General features: G+C 38.0%; 1 protein-coding gene across 4 annotated transcripts in view; it reads left to right on the top strand.

Moving 5' to 3' along the window:
* The window catches only part of ptprda (protein tyrosine phosphatase receptor type Da), a 220,830-nt gene that overhangs the window by 146,382 nt on the left and 56,951 nt on the right, over positions 1-17,497 (top strand). For 3 of the 4 annotated variants that reach the window (XM_088912288.1, XM_088911463.1, XM_088913882.1), the window contains 10 exons: positions 1,007-1,276; positions 2,787-3,368; positions 5,205-5,350; positions 5,596-5,740; positions 8,888-9,193; positions 10,065-10,258; positions 12,639-12,665; positions 13,796-13,913; positions 16,156-16,740; positions 17,115-17,215. In XM_088912288.1, the coding sequence (XP_088768414.1) occupies positions 1,007-1,276; positions 2,787-3,368; positions 5,205-5,350; positions 5,596-5,740; positions 8,888-9,193; positions 10,065-10,258; positions 12,639-12,665; positions 13,796-13,913; positions 16,156-16,740; positions 17,115-17,215 (2,474 nt within the window). The remainder of the gene's footprint in view (positions 1-1,006; positions 1,277-2,786; positions 3,369-5,204; positions 5,351-5,595; positions 5,741-8,887; positions 9,194-10,064; positions 10,259-12,638; positions 12,666-13,795; positions 13,914-16,155; positions 16,741-17,114; positions 17,216-17,497) is intronic. The other variant, XM_088913056.1, reaches the window with a different exon arrangement.

Below are 17,497 nucleotides of genomic sequence, written 5' to 3'. Positions count from 1 at the left end.
CCCCTTAATTCCCAGTGATAAGAAATGCTTCTCGTGTCTGTTTTGAGCTTTATTTCTCAGTGCCCACCCCTCTCCTTCTCCTGCTGCTTTTTGTGCGCTCCCCTTGGCACTCAGTTCTGCAGATGTCGTGACAATTCCAGCTTTTAAGCAACCTCCCTGTTTATCTTTCTCGTGAAGCCAAAGCTATTGGTCAGAGTCCCGTCCCCCTTCTTTGTGACTCAACTTCCGTTTCTGTTGTTGTTGACCTCCCAGCTTTCTCTCCACCAGTCCTAAGCATGGTTGTCTTCCAGAGTCAGCCATTTGCTTGTGTGCATGACAGAGACCCAGATTATGCCCCAGACTCTTGCCTTGTTTCTCTCCATGTGCATTTATAATGTATATTTTATACTTTGATTTGATTATTTCTTTTAGTCCTGTTTCAACATTTTGTTTTGGTTACTGTTAGTGTGAGGTTTTGGGGCTGCATCCACTTTTGATTGAGTTTGAGAGCAAATCAAGAGTTGCACTTTTCCATGTACTGTAGTTGGGTGTGTCTATCACGGGCTATTGTCTGTGTGATGTGACAATGTGATCCGGCACATTTCTTCACATCAACTGGAAGTACGCAGCATTGAAGTTGGTTTCCGTACTCAACTCAAGCATGCTGTTGATCCTCCAGTTCTTACTTCTGTGCTGTTCTATATATCTGTCATTATTGATATACTTTTTTGTGCATGGTGTTTGTGTATTGTTAGTCTGTAGCTAGTCCACTGTTGGGCCCTGTTAGGTTTGAATCAACTTGTGTGTGAATGTGTTTCTACAACACCGTAAAACAATAGAGGCAAATACATTTCAAGCAGAGTCAATTGAAATAGTCTAAAATACATTAATTGTAGTGGCGCAAAGTAACATAAATCTAATTTTTAAAACCCAGATAGATGTCTTCGGTGTTGTTTCGCTAGTGAGGAAAAAGCCCCCGATCCCCGCTTTCGCACATGTTGTTACCTGTTTTGTGTTTTTCTTCCAGTGCGGCGTGTTCCCCCGAGGTTTTCAATTCCTCCAACAGACCACGAGATCATGCCGGGAGGAAGTGTGAACATCACTTGCGTGGCAGTGGGTTCGCCCATGCCTTACGTCAAGTGGATGCTTGGCTCGGAAGACCTCACGCCCGAGGATGACATGCCCATTGGAAGGAATGTGCTGGAGCTCACGGATGTCCGCCAGTCCGCCAATTATACCTGCGTGGCCATGTCTACTCTGGGTGTCATTGAGGATATTGCACAGATTACAGTCAAAGGTGATTTCCCTTACTTCCTTTGAAAAATAGTCTGGAATCAGAAAAAGAAAGGTTCACACCTCACACCCGTAAAGCATAATAATAAAAATCATATTTCCATACTCTGACTAAGGCACTGTGGTATCCATGCACTAGCCAAATGTCGGGCTGCTTCGACAGAGGGGGTTGCCAAATGCATACTCACGTGGAGCTTTCAGGTAGAACTCACTGCAGAACTACTCACTCAGATTTAAGGAAGTTGTATCTTTGCATAGGCAGACACATGGAGCTACAGTACAGTACTACAAGGAGAACATCACTAAACTTTCTTGCGCATCTTTCAACACTTAGATTTTAAAATAGAGGAGACTTCTCATAGATCTTCTGAAAAGCTTCCAGGAACTGGCATTCACAGAACACTTTATAAACTGAATTTAATGAATAGGTTCAGCACATTTTTAATTACCTGGCAGATTCACTTCTGTAAACAATAAGTTCAGGGAGGTAGGTTACCTATAGAGCAATATACAGTAACTACAGAAAGCCAGTGAGAAGGGTAAAAAATAAGGTACATTTCTAGTAAAAGTGTACTGTCCCCATGTGGAGTTACCATCTTCAATCATACACTATACAGTATATCAAATTTGTGAGCTATTGTAAGTGTACTGTATTGTTATTGAATGTCTTGTTATAGTTTGCATTGTTATAGCAAGGTATGTACAATATGAAGGTTTACTCTTAGACATAACAGAAAAGAATCATTGTATGCCTAAACATGCCTATACTCCCTTTGTGGAGATTATTCAAAGAAAACAGTGGATATTGTCACTTCTTAATGGCACTTCTTGAATAAAATAAGAGCTAGTATTAAATTAAACCTAGTAATCCTGGGATCAGGAACTTCATCTTTGATTTCTGTTTTCTGGTACTTTTTTAATGCCATGTAGGGGACCATATGGGGACTTTCTCATTTTTTATTAATTTATGTAAATCTTAAGAAAAAGAGATTTCGAATGCAGCTATTATAAAGAAAAAGAAATAAAAGCACGTCCTTCATTTGATAAAGCTGCATGGAGTAAAGTGTGCATTAAATTAATCTTATACTACAGAACAGCCTTAGTTAAAAAAAGTACAAATGTATTTGTTACTGGTGTACGTCAGTGTAAATGTCACAGATGTCGGAAGGGACGAACCGTGGAATGGCAGGAGAGCAAAAAAGACCCTATGCGTAGTGGCGAGACAGGGGTTAGCCCAGGCTCAGCTGTTCAGGAAATGCCATATAGAAAGTGGTGCTAGGCGGGTTTCAGGACATCCGAACCTCGGTGCTGAGCGAGGAGCAGAAGCAGGAAGTAAATAGGCTACACAACAAGACACACCAGCAAGACATGAATAATCACAGGGAACTAGGAACAGGAGAGAAGTAGAGTGCCCTCTAGGTGTACTGGCCATGACAGTAAAAGTCTGAGGTAAGTGTTTGTGTAGTCTGTCACATTTGAGGTTCTCACTAATGAATCCCTGTTGTCATTTTCAGCACTGCCCAAGGCTCCTGGGACCCCTGTCGTAACTGAGAGGACAGCAACAAGTATCACATTAACATGGGACTCTGGCAACCCGGAGCCTGTTTCTTACTACATCATTCAGCACAAATCCAAGTTTTCCGAGGAGACTTACAAGGAGATTGACGGGGTGGCGACCACGCGCTACAGTGTTGGAGGCCTCAGTCCATATTCAGATTATGAGTTCAGGGTGGTGGCAGTGAACAATATTGGACGTGGCCCACCAAGTGAAGCTATAGAAGCCAAGACGGCTGAACAGGCTCCAAGCACAGCGCCGCGGCAGGTTAGGGGCCGTATGCTTAGCAGTACCACCGCCATCATCCACTGGGATGAACCGGAGGAGGCTAATGGACAGATTATGGGCTACAGGGTGTATTACACCACGGAGCCTAACCAGCATGTCAATCACTGGGAGAAGCAAATCGTGCGCGACGTTAACCTGCTCACCATCCAGGGACTCATCCCAAATAAGACGTATTACATCAAGGTTCTGGCGTTTACCTCTGTTGGAGACGGACCCCTCTCCCCAGATTTGCAGATCATAGCCAAAACAGGAGGTGAGCTCTCCATGTGTTTCAGTCAGGGAGACAGTGGGAGGAAGCCAGCTAATCTGGTAGTCAGTTCCTGCTATCATGAGCAAGAGCTTAAAAATAGAGAAAAGAGCCTGAAAGGAATGCAGCAAAGGGGAAGTTATCTAGGGAGTTGTTTTGCCATTTGAGTCATCTCTTCTTCATGGATTTCACACTTCTTTTTATTTTATCCTGACGGTAGGAAAAAACACTTTCACATCTTCTCTAATCATAATACTAAATGCTTGGATTCCCCTAAGAATGTAAGGAAGCTGATTACTGAGAAGGTTTGTCAAAGGCATGACAAATGACTGTGCAGTGGTTTATATATTACCTTATTATTATAGGCACTGTATCTCTGCTCACACTTTTGTAATAATATATAATCTATCACCTCATACTCAATAATTAGGTCATTAAATTAATATAATTGCTTGTTATTACAGGTATGCATTGGGATCTGAATGATCATTCTGTTTTATTTAGGATTATTTGACTAGCAAAAATTTTCCCTTAGAGCCTCTCATGGTGAAGACAAGCAAATCTACTGTATATAGAATCTACATAAATCTATAATCTATAATCTATAGTGAAACAATTGAAAAACAGCTGTTACAAGTGGGGTTTATGTTTATGTGTTTGTCTCTTTCATGCTTGATAGTTGTGTGACAGTGGGTAACTCACTACACTTACAGTGCAGTGTGCCAATGTGTTGAATGATTAATAACTGTGGTCCAGGGGCACAGGGAGTAAGATATTCTGTGTTCACAAGGCAAATACTCTAACAATAGTACAGGGTAATACAGAACAAGGCTAAACTTTAAAGCAGGATATGCTTTAAAGATCTAATAGCAAAATTAGATCTCTCTGACTCAGACAAAATTTCATTAATCCTTATTAAACATGGTGTTCAGCTCATAACAAGATACGGGAGTCCTGTACGAGGTGTCTGGGAAAATAAATCTTTTTAAAATTTTTACATTTAAGATCCCAGCTAGCACCTGTCATGATGGATAATCTCGTGTTGCTTAAATTTTTACAAAACATTTTAACAAAGTTCTAAAAAGCTAAGTCTATACATTTGCATCTATAAATGCAAGCAATGATCTTCCCGTTGAGCATCACTTTTCATTTTGATGTCTTTGGCAACTGTTTTCATGTAGTAATTAATAGAAAAAGACATGCTGTTATAAAACATGTACATTTTGTTTTGATGGTGCTTTTTCTCACATCAATTGTTCTTCATTTAGATTCATATATATATATATATGCTGTAAAGAGGAACAGACTTAAAAATAAAACAGTAAAAATGTATGTGTTCTAAATACATTAATAAGTTAACTCATTTCCATAAGACACAAGACAAATGTTTAACTTATTTAGAACTATATGAAAATGTGTCTGTTTAATTTCATGATCTGAAATAGTTATGATGGTAAATCATATAGGAGAGATTCACCTTTATATTTATCTGTTGTTTTCATCACCACAACCCTCATTTTAATGAAGAAAACAAACACCCAATGTGCTAACAAAAAACTAATAACAGAAAAATTCTAAATTATGTGCAACAGTGGATTCAAACTCTGCTCTTAATTGTACTTTTCCTAATGGATATATCACAAAATTAATTTATTATCACCTCGTCAAGGATTTTACCCTTGAATTCTATCTACGATTATATGCACTGTTCTGTAGTGCCAAAAATGACATAATGTTATGGCTGCATAGTGCCTGAGATTTTATTTTGGGAATTTATTTTGGTTCGCTTTCTAAATACAAAGCATCAATAAGGATTGTTGTCTTTGTGTTTTTGATGCGCAGTTCCATCTCAGCCAACTGACTTCAAAGCTGAAGCAAAGTCAGAAACAAGCATTTTGCTGTCTTGGGTGCCACCAGCGCAGAACGGTCAAGACAATCAAATCATTGGATATGAACTTCTTTATAGAAAAGGGGATGATAAGGAGGAGGTACGTACTAACTTATTGTTTTCCCTGTAATTAGTAAGGAAACCAAAAAATGGAAAATATTTTACTTCACCCTGTGGATGTCACTTATAATTTCTTGGCCCTGTTTTGAGCAGAATTAGAGAATGTATAAGAATAAATGTACTTTTTGTCTAATTAATAAGACTCAGCTGTTTAACAGATAACAAAGAAATCATGTTTTATCCTTTGAAAATACTAAATATATCTGTATTTCTCTGTCCAAACAGAAACGTAGCAGTTTTGAGCCTACCACATCCTACCTGTTAAAGGAACTAAAACCATTCACCACCTACACCTTTCTGCTGGCTGCGCGCAGTAAGCATGGGATAGGCGCGTATACCAATGAGGTATCGGCTGAAACCCCCCAGACACGTAGGTCTTCTTCTTTGAAAAATCTCTGATATTTTTTTTTTCTTTTGCAATAAGCCATGCCTGAAAAACAGGCAGTGCAACTAACACGAGTAAGGCTTCCGTTTTCAAAAGTCAACAGATTGAAAAGAAACTATGAGGTCACAACACTTGAACAAATATGTTACTCCGAGCTTGACCCCAGTGGCTGAATATTTATTTGCACTGTATGAGATGAAAAGAAAATGTCTTCCCCTCCGAAAATGTTTTCTATCCTTAGAGGCGCCTTGAGACTCAAAGTCTCTTTCAACAGATTAAAATATGCTGTTGCAAACAAAGAGATAAAAAGTAATCTTTTTATGTTTCTGTACCCAAAACATAAGTAATGGTTTACCTTGAAGATGTTTGAACATTAAAATTGGGTCTAGATGTGAGTGTGTGTGTGTGTGTGTGTTGAGTGTGCCCTGCATCCTGTCTGGGGTGTATCCTGCCTTGCACCTGCTGCTTGTCGGGATAGGCTCTGGCTCCCCCTGCAAACTTCTGTTGGATAAATCTGTCAGAAAAAAGATGGATGGATGAAAGGAACTTCAGGTTTCAGCCATCAACCTTTAGTGCTTAGGGGAAATAGCTGGAATAAAAATCATGAATAAAATTAACATTAAAATGTCTTAATCGACTTTGGTGATTATAAAGATGCAGTGCTATCCTTCTCTTCAAATAACATACAAGTACTTGTACAAGTATTGTTCACCTGTGGCAAGCTCTCTATGCTCCTACGTTATACTACCACAGCACTAAAGGCTTTAAGTGAACAAACATTATTGTATTATATACAGTATACTGTATGTACTGCACAAATACAAGACAGCAAACCCATTTACTTCCCATATATGCCCATAGTTTTTAGAACAACCTTGTGTCTATGTGCTAAAATGAAATAAATGATAACAAAAGATAAATGAAGAAGTCAACGTATGACCAAGATTTAATATAATTTTGTCAACTTGAACAATACATGGAAGTTGAAAAGCAGTGACTGAGTTTTGAAAACGGAATACTTTAATTAACCAGAGTTGTGAAAATACATGTTCTTGTTTGACTGGCTTCTTATATTAGGACTGTGTGCATTCCTTTTCATTTCAAAAGGATTGTAAGATCAGTCTTGGAGTGGGCTTGTCTTTATTGTCAACTGACAAGGTTATGTGGTTTATAGCAACATTTCATAAACTCTTTCCCTTTGAAGTTTAAAAATCTTTTTGTCCTGATGCAGCCCCAATAAAGGAATAAGATAATGAATAATTCATTGTTTCTTTTAAAGTTATTCAACTGTTTCTCATTTAAATAGAAAAGTATGTGTTCACTTAGTTTAAAACCTTGTCTCTTGACATTTCATGTCAGCTCTGATATGCATTAGCATACAGTGATTGAGCTTTCTAAGGAAATTAGTGAGCCTAAACACTTTTCTATTGAGGCCAATGCATTCTGCCATTGAACATCATCAGCAATCGTTATCATCTGTTACTGAATACAAAGCAGACATGATTATTTTATAGAGGACATCTCATAAAATAGAAAGCTCAAACACAAGTATCCTCTGAACATTTAAAAAATATTAACTGATTCACACTGACAGACCTCAGATTTATTAAAACTGACCATGTTAATAATTAAATAAGTACATGCATCTAATTCTATTTGTCCTTGAACGCATTGAGAAATTGCTTGTGATAAGGAATTTATTGTTTTTAAATGCCTTTAAATGTGTATGTGTTACATACAGTAAAATGTGTATATAAGTAAATTATGTGTGTATGGTTGCTTAAGTTTACTGTATTTGTTAGGACCAAATTTGAGAAAATGTCTTCACAAAAAAAGTAACTCCTGAGAAACAGGCATTGTGTTGACCAGAAAGGTTGTCCTGGCAAGGCAAATCATTTTTCTGAAACCGCAAAACCACATAAAATCTAAAAAACTGATTGTTTTGGGTCTGCTTATACGCTGTGTTGAGTTTGATTTGGCAGAGTTTAAAATGTTATTTAAAAATGGAATGGGAATAAATCAATGGTCTCCACAAGTATAGAAATACTGTTTGTGTGTACATAAAATGTACTTCTGTAGGCCCTGAGTTAATAACAGTGAGAAAAAAACTTCTTATGAACATAAATCTGAGGTCTGAATCAGAAGCAGGTAGTACGCAGGTGGGTATAAGTTACTGTGCAGTCCAAAGCTCATCAAGTCTGACCTGAACTTGGTATGTATACCAGAACCCCATATTACTTGTTGTTTGTAAACTGTTCACTCCCGAAAAGACTTTGCATGTTTCTGTGTTACTTAGATGATTTCAGAACATCAGTCTTTTATTCTTTGAATGCACGGTGTTGTATGATCAGGCTTTTACCACAAACCAACAGACTCCGGAAAGGTTGGTGAATAATGTAACTTTTCTCCTTCAGTAAGAGAGTTGAAACATCAACCTTTTTATTTTTGATTCGTGGTAATTGCTTGGTAAAGGGTGATTGTGAGATAGTTGCTTTTCAACAAAATCCATTGCCTCTCTTTGGCATTTGTGTGTAGGAATACCTTATAAAGGAAGACAAATTCTAGTGTGATCAGATGATGAATCCTGGTTATACCACTGGCAGTTCTTAAATCAGAGGGTTAACTTACAGTATCAGTGTATATTTTGTTACTATTCAGCCTCATGGCTTGTGGGAGCACTTTACAGTAGGCACAAGGGAAGGTTTATACAGTTTTCAAGAGAGGGGTGTAATGGTTTAAACAACAAAGGTAGGTTTTGCCTTGTAAGGTTCCATTTTGAGCACATTATTTACCCCCTCACACAACATCCTCGGTGTGTGGTTTTCATCATTCATCATTTCAGTACATTCAGTTTGACAAGCCAAGGTGTTGGTCTTTGCTTATTGTTTTTTTCCATTTGATCCGGAATAATTCATTACATTTTATTTAATTTTAGTTTTGTTTATAAACCGCAACATGATCTGTGTATTTTGTTTTCATTTTACGTTTTATCCCCCCCCCCCTTTTCTTTTTCCATTTGTTTCCACCGTCATAAAACCCTCCGTCACTCCAACCTGCTCTGAACCCCCGCTTTTAAAAACGAAACGCACCAACAAAACTCGATTCGAAATAACGCCCGCAAACCCCAATCAGAGCCGTCAGCGCCTCCGCAGGATGTCACATGCTCTAGCCCAAGCTCCACCAGCATTCTGGTAAGTTGGCTGCCACCACCTGTGGAATTACAGAATGGAATCCTTACCAAATACTCCGTCCAGTATGCTGCTACCGAAGGAGAGGATACCAGTCCCCGCCAAATCACTGACCTCCCCCCTGAAAGTTCCCAGTACCTCTTGGAAGGCTTGGAAAAATGGACAGAGTACCGTGTGACAGTGAGCGCCCACACAGATGTTGGACGGGGCCCTGAAAGCTTGCCCGTGCTGATCCGCACCGACGAGGATGGTATGTTGGCTCCTGCTGCTCCAGTAGACAACTAGCAATGCAGTCTTGCAAGCCTAGAGTTATCTAAGCTCCCCCAAAGTCCCCCTCTCACTCCCTCTGTCCTGCTTTTAGACATCTCTACCTTGCCCCAAAATTACTAACCTTGAACCAACCCCCCCTCTGTAATCTTTTTGATCCTCGAATTTTTTCGGACTTTTTTCCAGCCATCAAGGCTGAATAATATTTTTGATTCTCCTTGAACTTTTTTTTCCCTCCCTCACCTAATTAGAAGTTCAAAAAACGGTAGACTCCACCGTATCCATTTTGTCTGCAGCGCATCCGTCGGAGGCAGCTCGGTTACCTCACTTCCAGCTGCCAGTTTTTCTCCTGGCTTCCTGGCTTTTTTTTGGGAAAATTCATTCTGTGATATCATTTTCTTTTTCTTTTTTTTTTTTAAATGTGACAGCCAGGCAAAACAGGTTAGTGGGAAGAACTCCAGAGGCAATGGATGCTTTTTGGCCACAGCAAACATTCTTTTTTTTCAATGTTTTTACAGTTCACAGACTAATTCTTTAATCTTTTGTGATGCTTTGATCTTCGAAGCATCACCCTTGGCTTTTTCTTGCTTTTTTTTCCCCAAATAGTTACATTTTTATTCCATATTTTTAATCCACTGATCACTTTTTTGCTGTCTTTCAAAATGTTAGGTCAGCTCTCAGACCTTTTTTGGGTTGTTTTTTTCTTAACCATTATTAAAATATCGATGTCATTCAATGCTGTGGTATCTGCCCTTTTTTGTATTTTTTTTTCCCCAAATGGGCTCTGCGGAGTTGGGCAGGAGAGGGGTCACTGTAATCTTGACCTTTTTTTTTATCCCATGATGTTCTTCCAGTTCCCAGTGGTCCCCCTCGTAAAGTCGAGGTGGAGGCTGTCAACTCCACATCAATTAAAGTGATCTGGCGTGCGCCGGTTCCCAACAAGCAGCACGGGCAGATCCGAGGCTACCAGGTGCATTATGTCAAGATGGTAAATGGAGAGCCAACCGGACAACCCGTTATTAAGGACATCTTGATTGAAGATGCCCAGGTAAAGTATTGACGATTTCCGCTTTGTCTTTTGCACAAAATATTTGTGGATTTTAGCATGAGAGGGTATGTGGAAACCCAGGTTCAGCTCTAATTCACAATGGGATTAATATAAAGAAGTTAAATGCCACTAGCCGACTATGACTAACAAATGGCTGCTGTCAGCATCAATAAGGATAAGTTTGGAATGATCAGACCCATCATGTGCTCTATATAAATGTTTTCTTGCACAATTCAAAGAGGATTCCCACTTTTTATCACTGTGAGCACTTCACTCACAATTTATGATGCTCTCTTAATGGATTCTGGGTTCTGGGTCACTGCCTTTTGAAGATATATTGTGCCATGCCTGTTTCTAGTTTCTTACATAAAGTTCTGGGCTCCTTTGTCTCTCAACCAGTGAAGTACTCAAACTGAGTGCCGTTAAAAAACAAATGAACCAGATATTGCAATGTTTGAGCCTAGCTCATATTTCTGTCTGGCATTGGCCATGCTATCCCATGGGATTAGTGTACAATTGGAGGTGGATAAGGTACAGTAGGAATTAGTTGACGGTGCTCCCCTATCTCTCAGCAAAACCAGAGACTCCTATAACATCACAGGTGCCTGCAGACTCAAAGGGGGACATCATCACCAATCAGAGCTAACTCTCTTGTAAGAAGCTGTGAAACTTTAAGCATGTCAAAAGATGAGGTGCTCTTCCAGACTGGCCCTTCTTAATTCTCCTTGTGTTTGTACAGCGGTTGTTGCTATTGGTGAGATGTAAAAAAAGCAATTGCTTACTCCAGATTGAGAGAGGGATGAAATGAAAAATACAGATAATTGCACAAATCAAATGCTTATGATTTACAAGTATCACACATACAAGATGTGACTATACAGCCTTAATTTTTTCCAGTTTTTCTTTTTCATTTAATGTAGTACAGTAGCTCTTTGTCCCAGAGTTTTTTGAGAGATATTCCTAAGAGCATAATTTAACATATGATGGAAAACAATCCATATCTGATTGGAATGAATTATGAGGAGCCCAAGGTGGAACACTTTTACAAAGCTTTGCTTCAACAGAGATTAATTGGTTACTGAAGGGTTTGTGTATGAATTTGTTAATTAAGTCGTTAGCTGTGCCTGCAGTAAGTTTACTTATGATGGCTAAAGAAAACATGCATAATATTCAAATCAGTCATATAGAACTATATTGATGTGTTTTGGATTCAAAGCCATATGTACATTAAATTGAATTACTCCTCATTTTATTTAACATAGATATTTTATTGACAGAATAGCACAATGTAAATAGCGGGTGAGCTTTAGATTGCTTGGTTTTAGAGAACAATAGTATGTTAAGTAATTGTTTTTAAAAAATCAGGGTACTTTAAATAAGAAACATGTACAATATTGACATAATCAATACACAGCGGTCTTTAAACTAATTAAATAATTTGGATATACATATTTCAATGTAAAAATAAGGCTATCTGCTAGATATAGGGGATAAATAATGTATCTGAGAAGAAAATATTTTGACATTTCACTGTTTTTAATGGGTGGCACCGTGGCCCAGTGGTTAGCATTTCTGCCTCGCAGTACTGCAGCCTTGGGTACAAGCCTGGGCTTGGGCTGCTGTCTGTGTGGGGTTTGCATGTTCTCCACAAGTTTGTGTGTGTTTCCTGTAGTCTAGGGCTTCCTCCCACAGTCCAGAAACATACTGGTTGGTTAACTGACTTCTAGGAAAAGTGGCCCTGGTGTGAGTGTGTGCGTTTCCGTGTGTGCGCCTTGCGATGGACTGGTGTTGTTGTTTGGGATAGGCTCCGGCTCATTTGTGACCCTGAATTGGAAGGAGTGGTTAGAAAATGGACTATACAGCATTTAACAATCTCTAATCCCTTTAATGGCCTTAGCATTCACTAAATGTACTAATTTTGTTAATATAGAAATATAAATGTTAATACCGTCTGTCATATTGTTACCATTTTAGTTTTGCTTAAAATTGACTATTAATAAAGTAAAGTATGTGTACATTATGTATACACAAGTATTATTTAACATTTATGTGTCTTAAGTGTAATTCTTTATACATTCTCTACAAAGGTGAAAGTTTTCATCTCTAGATGAGATTTTACAATATTGACATGCAATAAGGTTCTGCAATATTCATTTTTAGAAAGATGCATGTGCAGAATGGGATCTCGAATGAGATTATGTAAAGTAACATGTCTGATGTTATTTATTTGCTGAGGGAAAAAAATATAAAAGGCTTTTTTGTTGTTAATTTCTGAAACAGCAGCTGTACGCTGTCAGTTGGACTGTCTTCCCTCTTGGTAGTACGCCCCCACTTAGTTCCTGTTTTTTTCTTTCCTTTCCATCTTCTAAATTTCAATCAGTGGGAATATGATGATTCTGCTGAACATGTGAGTAAATATGGACTGATCCAAGTGTGTCATGCCTATCTGTTAAGCTTTCTGCCCAGCATGGCCTGACCTATACTTTGTCTGTCTGTTGGAATCTTGTCATTTTTACCACTGCTCTTAATTCCGCTGTACTTTTTGATGGCAGTCCTGTGTCAGTGCATGGATGTTTTTTATTCATTTTTTGCTCTGCTTTTTCGAGGTTGGTGCTAAAATTGGCATAATTCTTTTATAAACACTTTTTAAAGGCTTGTTTGGAAAAAGAACAAAAATAAAACAGTAATAATTGGCTTTGAATGAAACAAAACCATGATCAATGACAAATCATTTCCTTAGGTTTTACTTTTCATCTGAAATTCTGGTTTATTGATTATACTTTATTTTTAATATTGACATTATTAGCATGTTTAACAAAGCCTTTCATTTACCAATGCGATGCTTAGCATGCTTGTAATTTAATTATTAAAAAATAAATTATGAGGTGACACTTTACTACAGTTCTTTTTCTTCTGATTACACACTTGGATATATTAGAATTTTGAACATCATTTCCTGATTGTTCCTACCTGGTAGTTAGGTTACCTCACTACTTCTGGCTGTATGCAAAGAACACCTTTAATTTGAACATAAAAGAGCGTAAATGGAATGAGTTAATCTAGTCCAAGATGGGATGAACTGTGAAAAATATCATGCAGAAATTGCCTTTACATATGAACAATACGAGTTAAGCTCTAAATCAAAATATATACAGTATGTGAGATAAAAAATAAACATACAGCAAATTAAACTACTAAATCTTTCAGGGTTAATAGAAGGCCAGAGAAAAAGCTTGGTCATGTTATAGGTTTATCCAAACAGGTACAGTGAATAGAAATTAAGTTAAATTACATGCAATAAAGCCTTATTACTAAATAAGATACAAAAAAACAGTTTGTTGAACTTATTAGGTTGGGTCTAAAAGGAACACATTGCTCTACAAAAAACTGAAAAATTGAAAATTAAGAAAGAAAGCGAATAGGTACACAAATAGTGTAGCTATTCCAAATTTCATGCCTTACCTCTGCTTGATACGTACTTATCAGTCCTTAAAAGTGAAGTGGAGGTTCTCATGCTGCATCTTTTATGATCTGCAGGAGATGATCATTTCTGAACTTCAGGCTGAGACCACCTACTCTGTCGCTGTTGCGGCATATACAACCAAAGGAGACGGGGCTCGCAGTAAGCCCAAGCTCGTCTCCACAACTGGTGCAGGTATGTTAGCTTTTATATTGGGTGCTAGTTTAATTGATGCTTAATTAATCAATGGTTGCATTTATATACAATAGCTCTGTTCAATCCAAAGGATGGCCAAAAAAGTCACTCAACAAGTCATAATATATATCATATGATTATATATATATGATTATACAGGGGTATAATGTGAAATCTAAATGTAAAAGCCATAAAAAAAACAAAAGCCCTTTTGTCTGTGGATGGCGTTTTGATCATGATATCACAAAAATGTTGCATATACACAACGCGTTCTTATGGAGAGGCGGGGCAAATGTTTTGAAAGAATTCATTCAGTATGTAAAAAAGTCCTGCAATGTCAAATTAACATATACAGATGCAGCCATTCAAACTTCACGGTACAAACCCGTACCGCACGCAACTACGCACAAGCTACCGCGCCGTACCGCGGTACGTGATTGGCTGGCCAAAATGACAGACAGGGGCACTCTTGGTGCATTGGTCGGTAGTGAAAAGATTTAATGATTTAATTTCTTTACTGTGCACATTTTAATCTGCTTAGTATTGAATGTTTATATGGAATTTTACAACTAATGGGGAATTTTAGTAGCTGAGCATAAAAAGAAGAGGAGCATAGCACATCTGAAGGTCTAAGCGATATTAATTTAGGAACATAAACATATTATGTAAACTGTACTGTATATGGCTGGTATATTTTGGCTGGTAGAATTTGATTAATAGGGAATATAATATGGAATCGCGTATCTAAAGAAATTAATAATGATCTAATTATATTAATTATTCGTTATATTATACCGTTATTAATTTCTTTAGATACGCGATTCCATATTATATTCCCTATTACTCAAGATCTAAAAGTAAGGTCATTCATTATTAATACTATTAGTAATATCTTCGGTAAAGACTTTGATGCATAAAATATTTCTGCATAATTAAAATATTTATGATAAAGGTGGTAGGTTGTGTACTTTTGTCCAACTGAGTAATCTTGCTTTCATAACATATACCAACTTTTTAATGTATACTGATTAACATGCTGTAATACACCATTTAAGTCTAAAGAGTATACAACTTAAATTCTTAATTGAATACAGATTGTCCCTCTGCAGTGATAGGGATTAAAAACCGGATGTTTTCTGGCGACAGATCAAATGCTGTACTCGGGAGGTTAAGCTTTATTAGCTCCACCTGGCGGTTTTACAAGGTGATTCCGGATACTATTAACATAATCGAATTTGCATACGGTAAAACGTGGTATGACGCAAAATGACGTGTTTTGATGCGACACGCCCACCGTGTTGTACTACAGCGTCCCCCGCTCATTTTGAATGTCTGCATCTGTATGCTACATTAAGACTTAAAATATATAATCAGCTTCATTGATAGTCATAGGTAATTAGTCAGTATGCGAGCCCTTTATAGAATTGAAAGGTATGACATATAAGTTTGATGTAAACAAAGATGGAAATGAAAGGAGACTGATTAATGTCTATGGCTTTTTTTTCGCAAACAACAGAGAGAGGGCATGAACTCTCATCCTTCTGCTGTTGTTGTTTTTTGTTTTGTTTTTAAACAGCTGTATCTTTGGATTCTGAGTGCTGATGCTAATACACATCTAGAGAGACTTAAAAGTTGCCAGCAATGCAAGATATTTTGCTGTACCTGTCTTTTTTATTTTGAGCTGTGAATACTGAAGCCGTGCAGCTGGGACATAGACAGCATAAACACATATCATATTCTGACAGCAAAAGCAGTCTTTATAGAACTTATCAAAAGAGTACATCAAAAGAGTATTTTTGGCATTTCCAGGAGTGCCAGCGCTGACTTTCTTATAAATTGTTTGTACTGTTGTCTTAATCTGAGTGAAAGTCTTATTTTAAATAATGTCAGCAAGAAAGAAAAATGCCAGCATTGTAATCAAGTATTCGGATTGAATTACAACATGCATATTTTATGAGCAAAAGACAGCCTTAAGATATATTCAACAATATTCAGTTATATACCGAAGCCATGTATATAAACTGAAAAAAACATGTGGAGGAGCCTCTTAAGCCTCTTTTGACTATTATTATGAAAATTGGAAAAGCATGGGTTATCAGTGTAACTTCTGAAATTAAAATTAATACATCTATTCTGATTGGCTCTGTGGGGGATGTCTGCAGTGGGTCTACATCAGATATAAAAAGGGATTTCTTAAGTTGGGGTATACTTTCCTTATTTTGTTTTTTTACTTCTGTTTCAGTTCCAGAAAAGCCCAGACTTATGGTTGGTACCACCAATATGGGGACTGCGTTACTTCAGTGGCACCCACCCACATTTACCTATGGCCCCTTGCAAGGCTATCGCCTGAGGTTTGGCCGAAAGGATGAGCCCCTGACTGTAATAGAGTTCTCTGAAAGGGAGCATCACTACACCACCAAGGAAATTCATAAAGGCGCCACCTATGTCTTCCGTTTGGCAGCCAGGAACAAAGTGGGATTTGGGGAGGAGATCGTCAAAGAAATCTCTACACCTGAAGATGTGCCGAGTGGCTACCCTCAAAATATTGTTGCTGACAGCATAACTACAACCACCATTCAGCTGAGCTGGAAACCTGTTTTATTGGCTGAGCAAAATGGCAACATTATCAGATACGCCATCCAGTACAAGGACATCAACAGCCCAAGGAACCCCTCAGAAATCTTCATCATTGCTCCTGAAACTACCATGACAATTGATGGCTTAAAGGCAGACACCACTTATGATATTAAAATGTGCGCTTTTACCAGCAAAGGTTCCGGTCCTTATAGCCCAAGTGTCCAGTTCAGGACACAGCCTCTTGATCAAGGTAGGATCTCTCCCCTTTTGGCCTCACCTCAAGAAAGGAGAGTGGGGTGTCAGCATTAATCTTCCGTTACAAGATATTCATAGCTACCATTACACCCAGCAAAGAGTCAAAGGTATAGTACTAAAGTACCTACTGTACAGTACCTATCCCTGTGCCTGGTCATCTCAGTAAATTTATACAAGGGTTGCTCTACCGAAACAGGTAAGACTGAGTTGTTGTATTAGCTTTGTGAAGTGTTCATAAGAAGAACTTAAGGCTGGTTTAATGGATGGTACACAGGTAAGAAACTGGATTTTTCTCGAAGTGCTCAGGGCTGTGAGGAGCTGGGGTGCTGGTTATGTTGTCTAAATCATCTGCACCGCCTTTTCTTTTAGCAGTGTTTGCAAAAAATTTTCATGTGAAAGCTGCAATGAAGACATCTGTGCTGCTAACTTGGGAGATACCAGAAAACTACAATCCTGCTCAACCTTTCACAGTAGGTGGATTTGACAATTTTTACACAAGTGTATCTTCAGAATTTCTATGTGTAATTTTTATTTATTATCTACCTTCCCATAAGCTTTGAAAATAGAGTCATCTTAATGATTTGTATTCCCTGGATAAATGTGTCATTATTCACTTGCATGCGGTATGTATAAAGACACATTAGAAACTTGTGTACAATGTTTTAAGAGCTCATTTGAACCTGGACAGTCTTTTTACTGTTAGTAGAGTCCTTTGTGGTACCAAAACTAAGTTCATTTTTGAAACCAACTGT

The sequence above is a fragment of the Atractosteus spatula genome, chromosome 1 (assembly GCF_055471065.1).
Source record: "Atractosteus spatula isolate fAtrSpa1 chromosome 1, fAtrSpa1.hap1, whole genome shotgun sequence".
Classification (NCBI taxonomy): domain Eukaryota; kingdom Metazoa; phylum Chordata; class Actinopteri; order Semionotiformes; family Lepisosteidae; genus Atractosteus; species Atractosteus spatula.
This window is presented reverse-complemented; position numbering and strand designations above follow the sequence as displayed.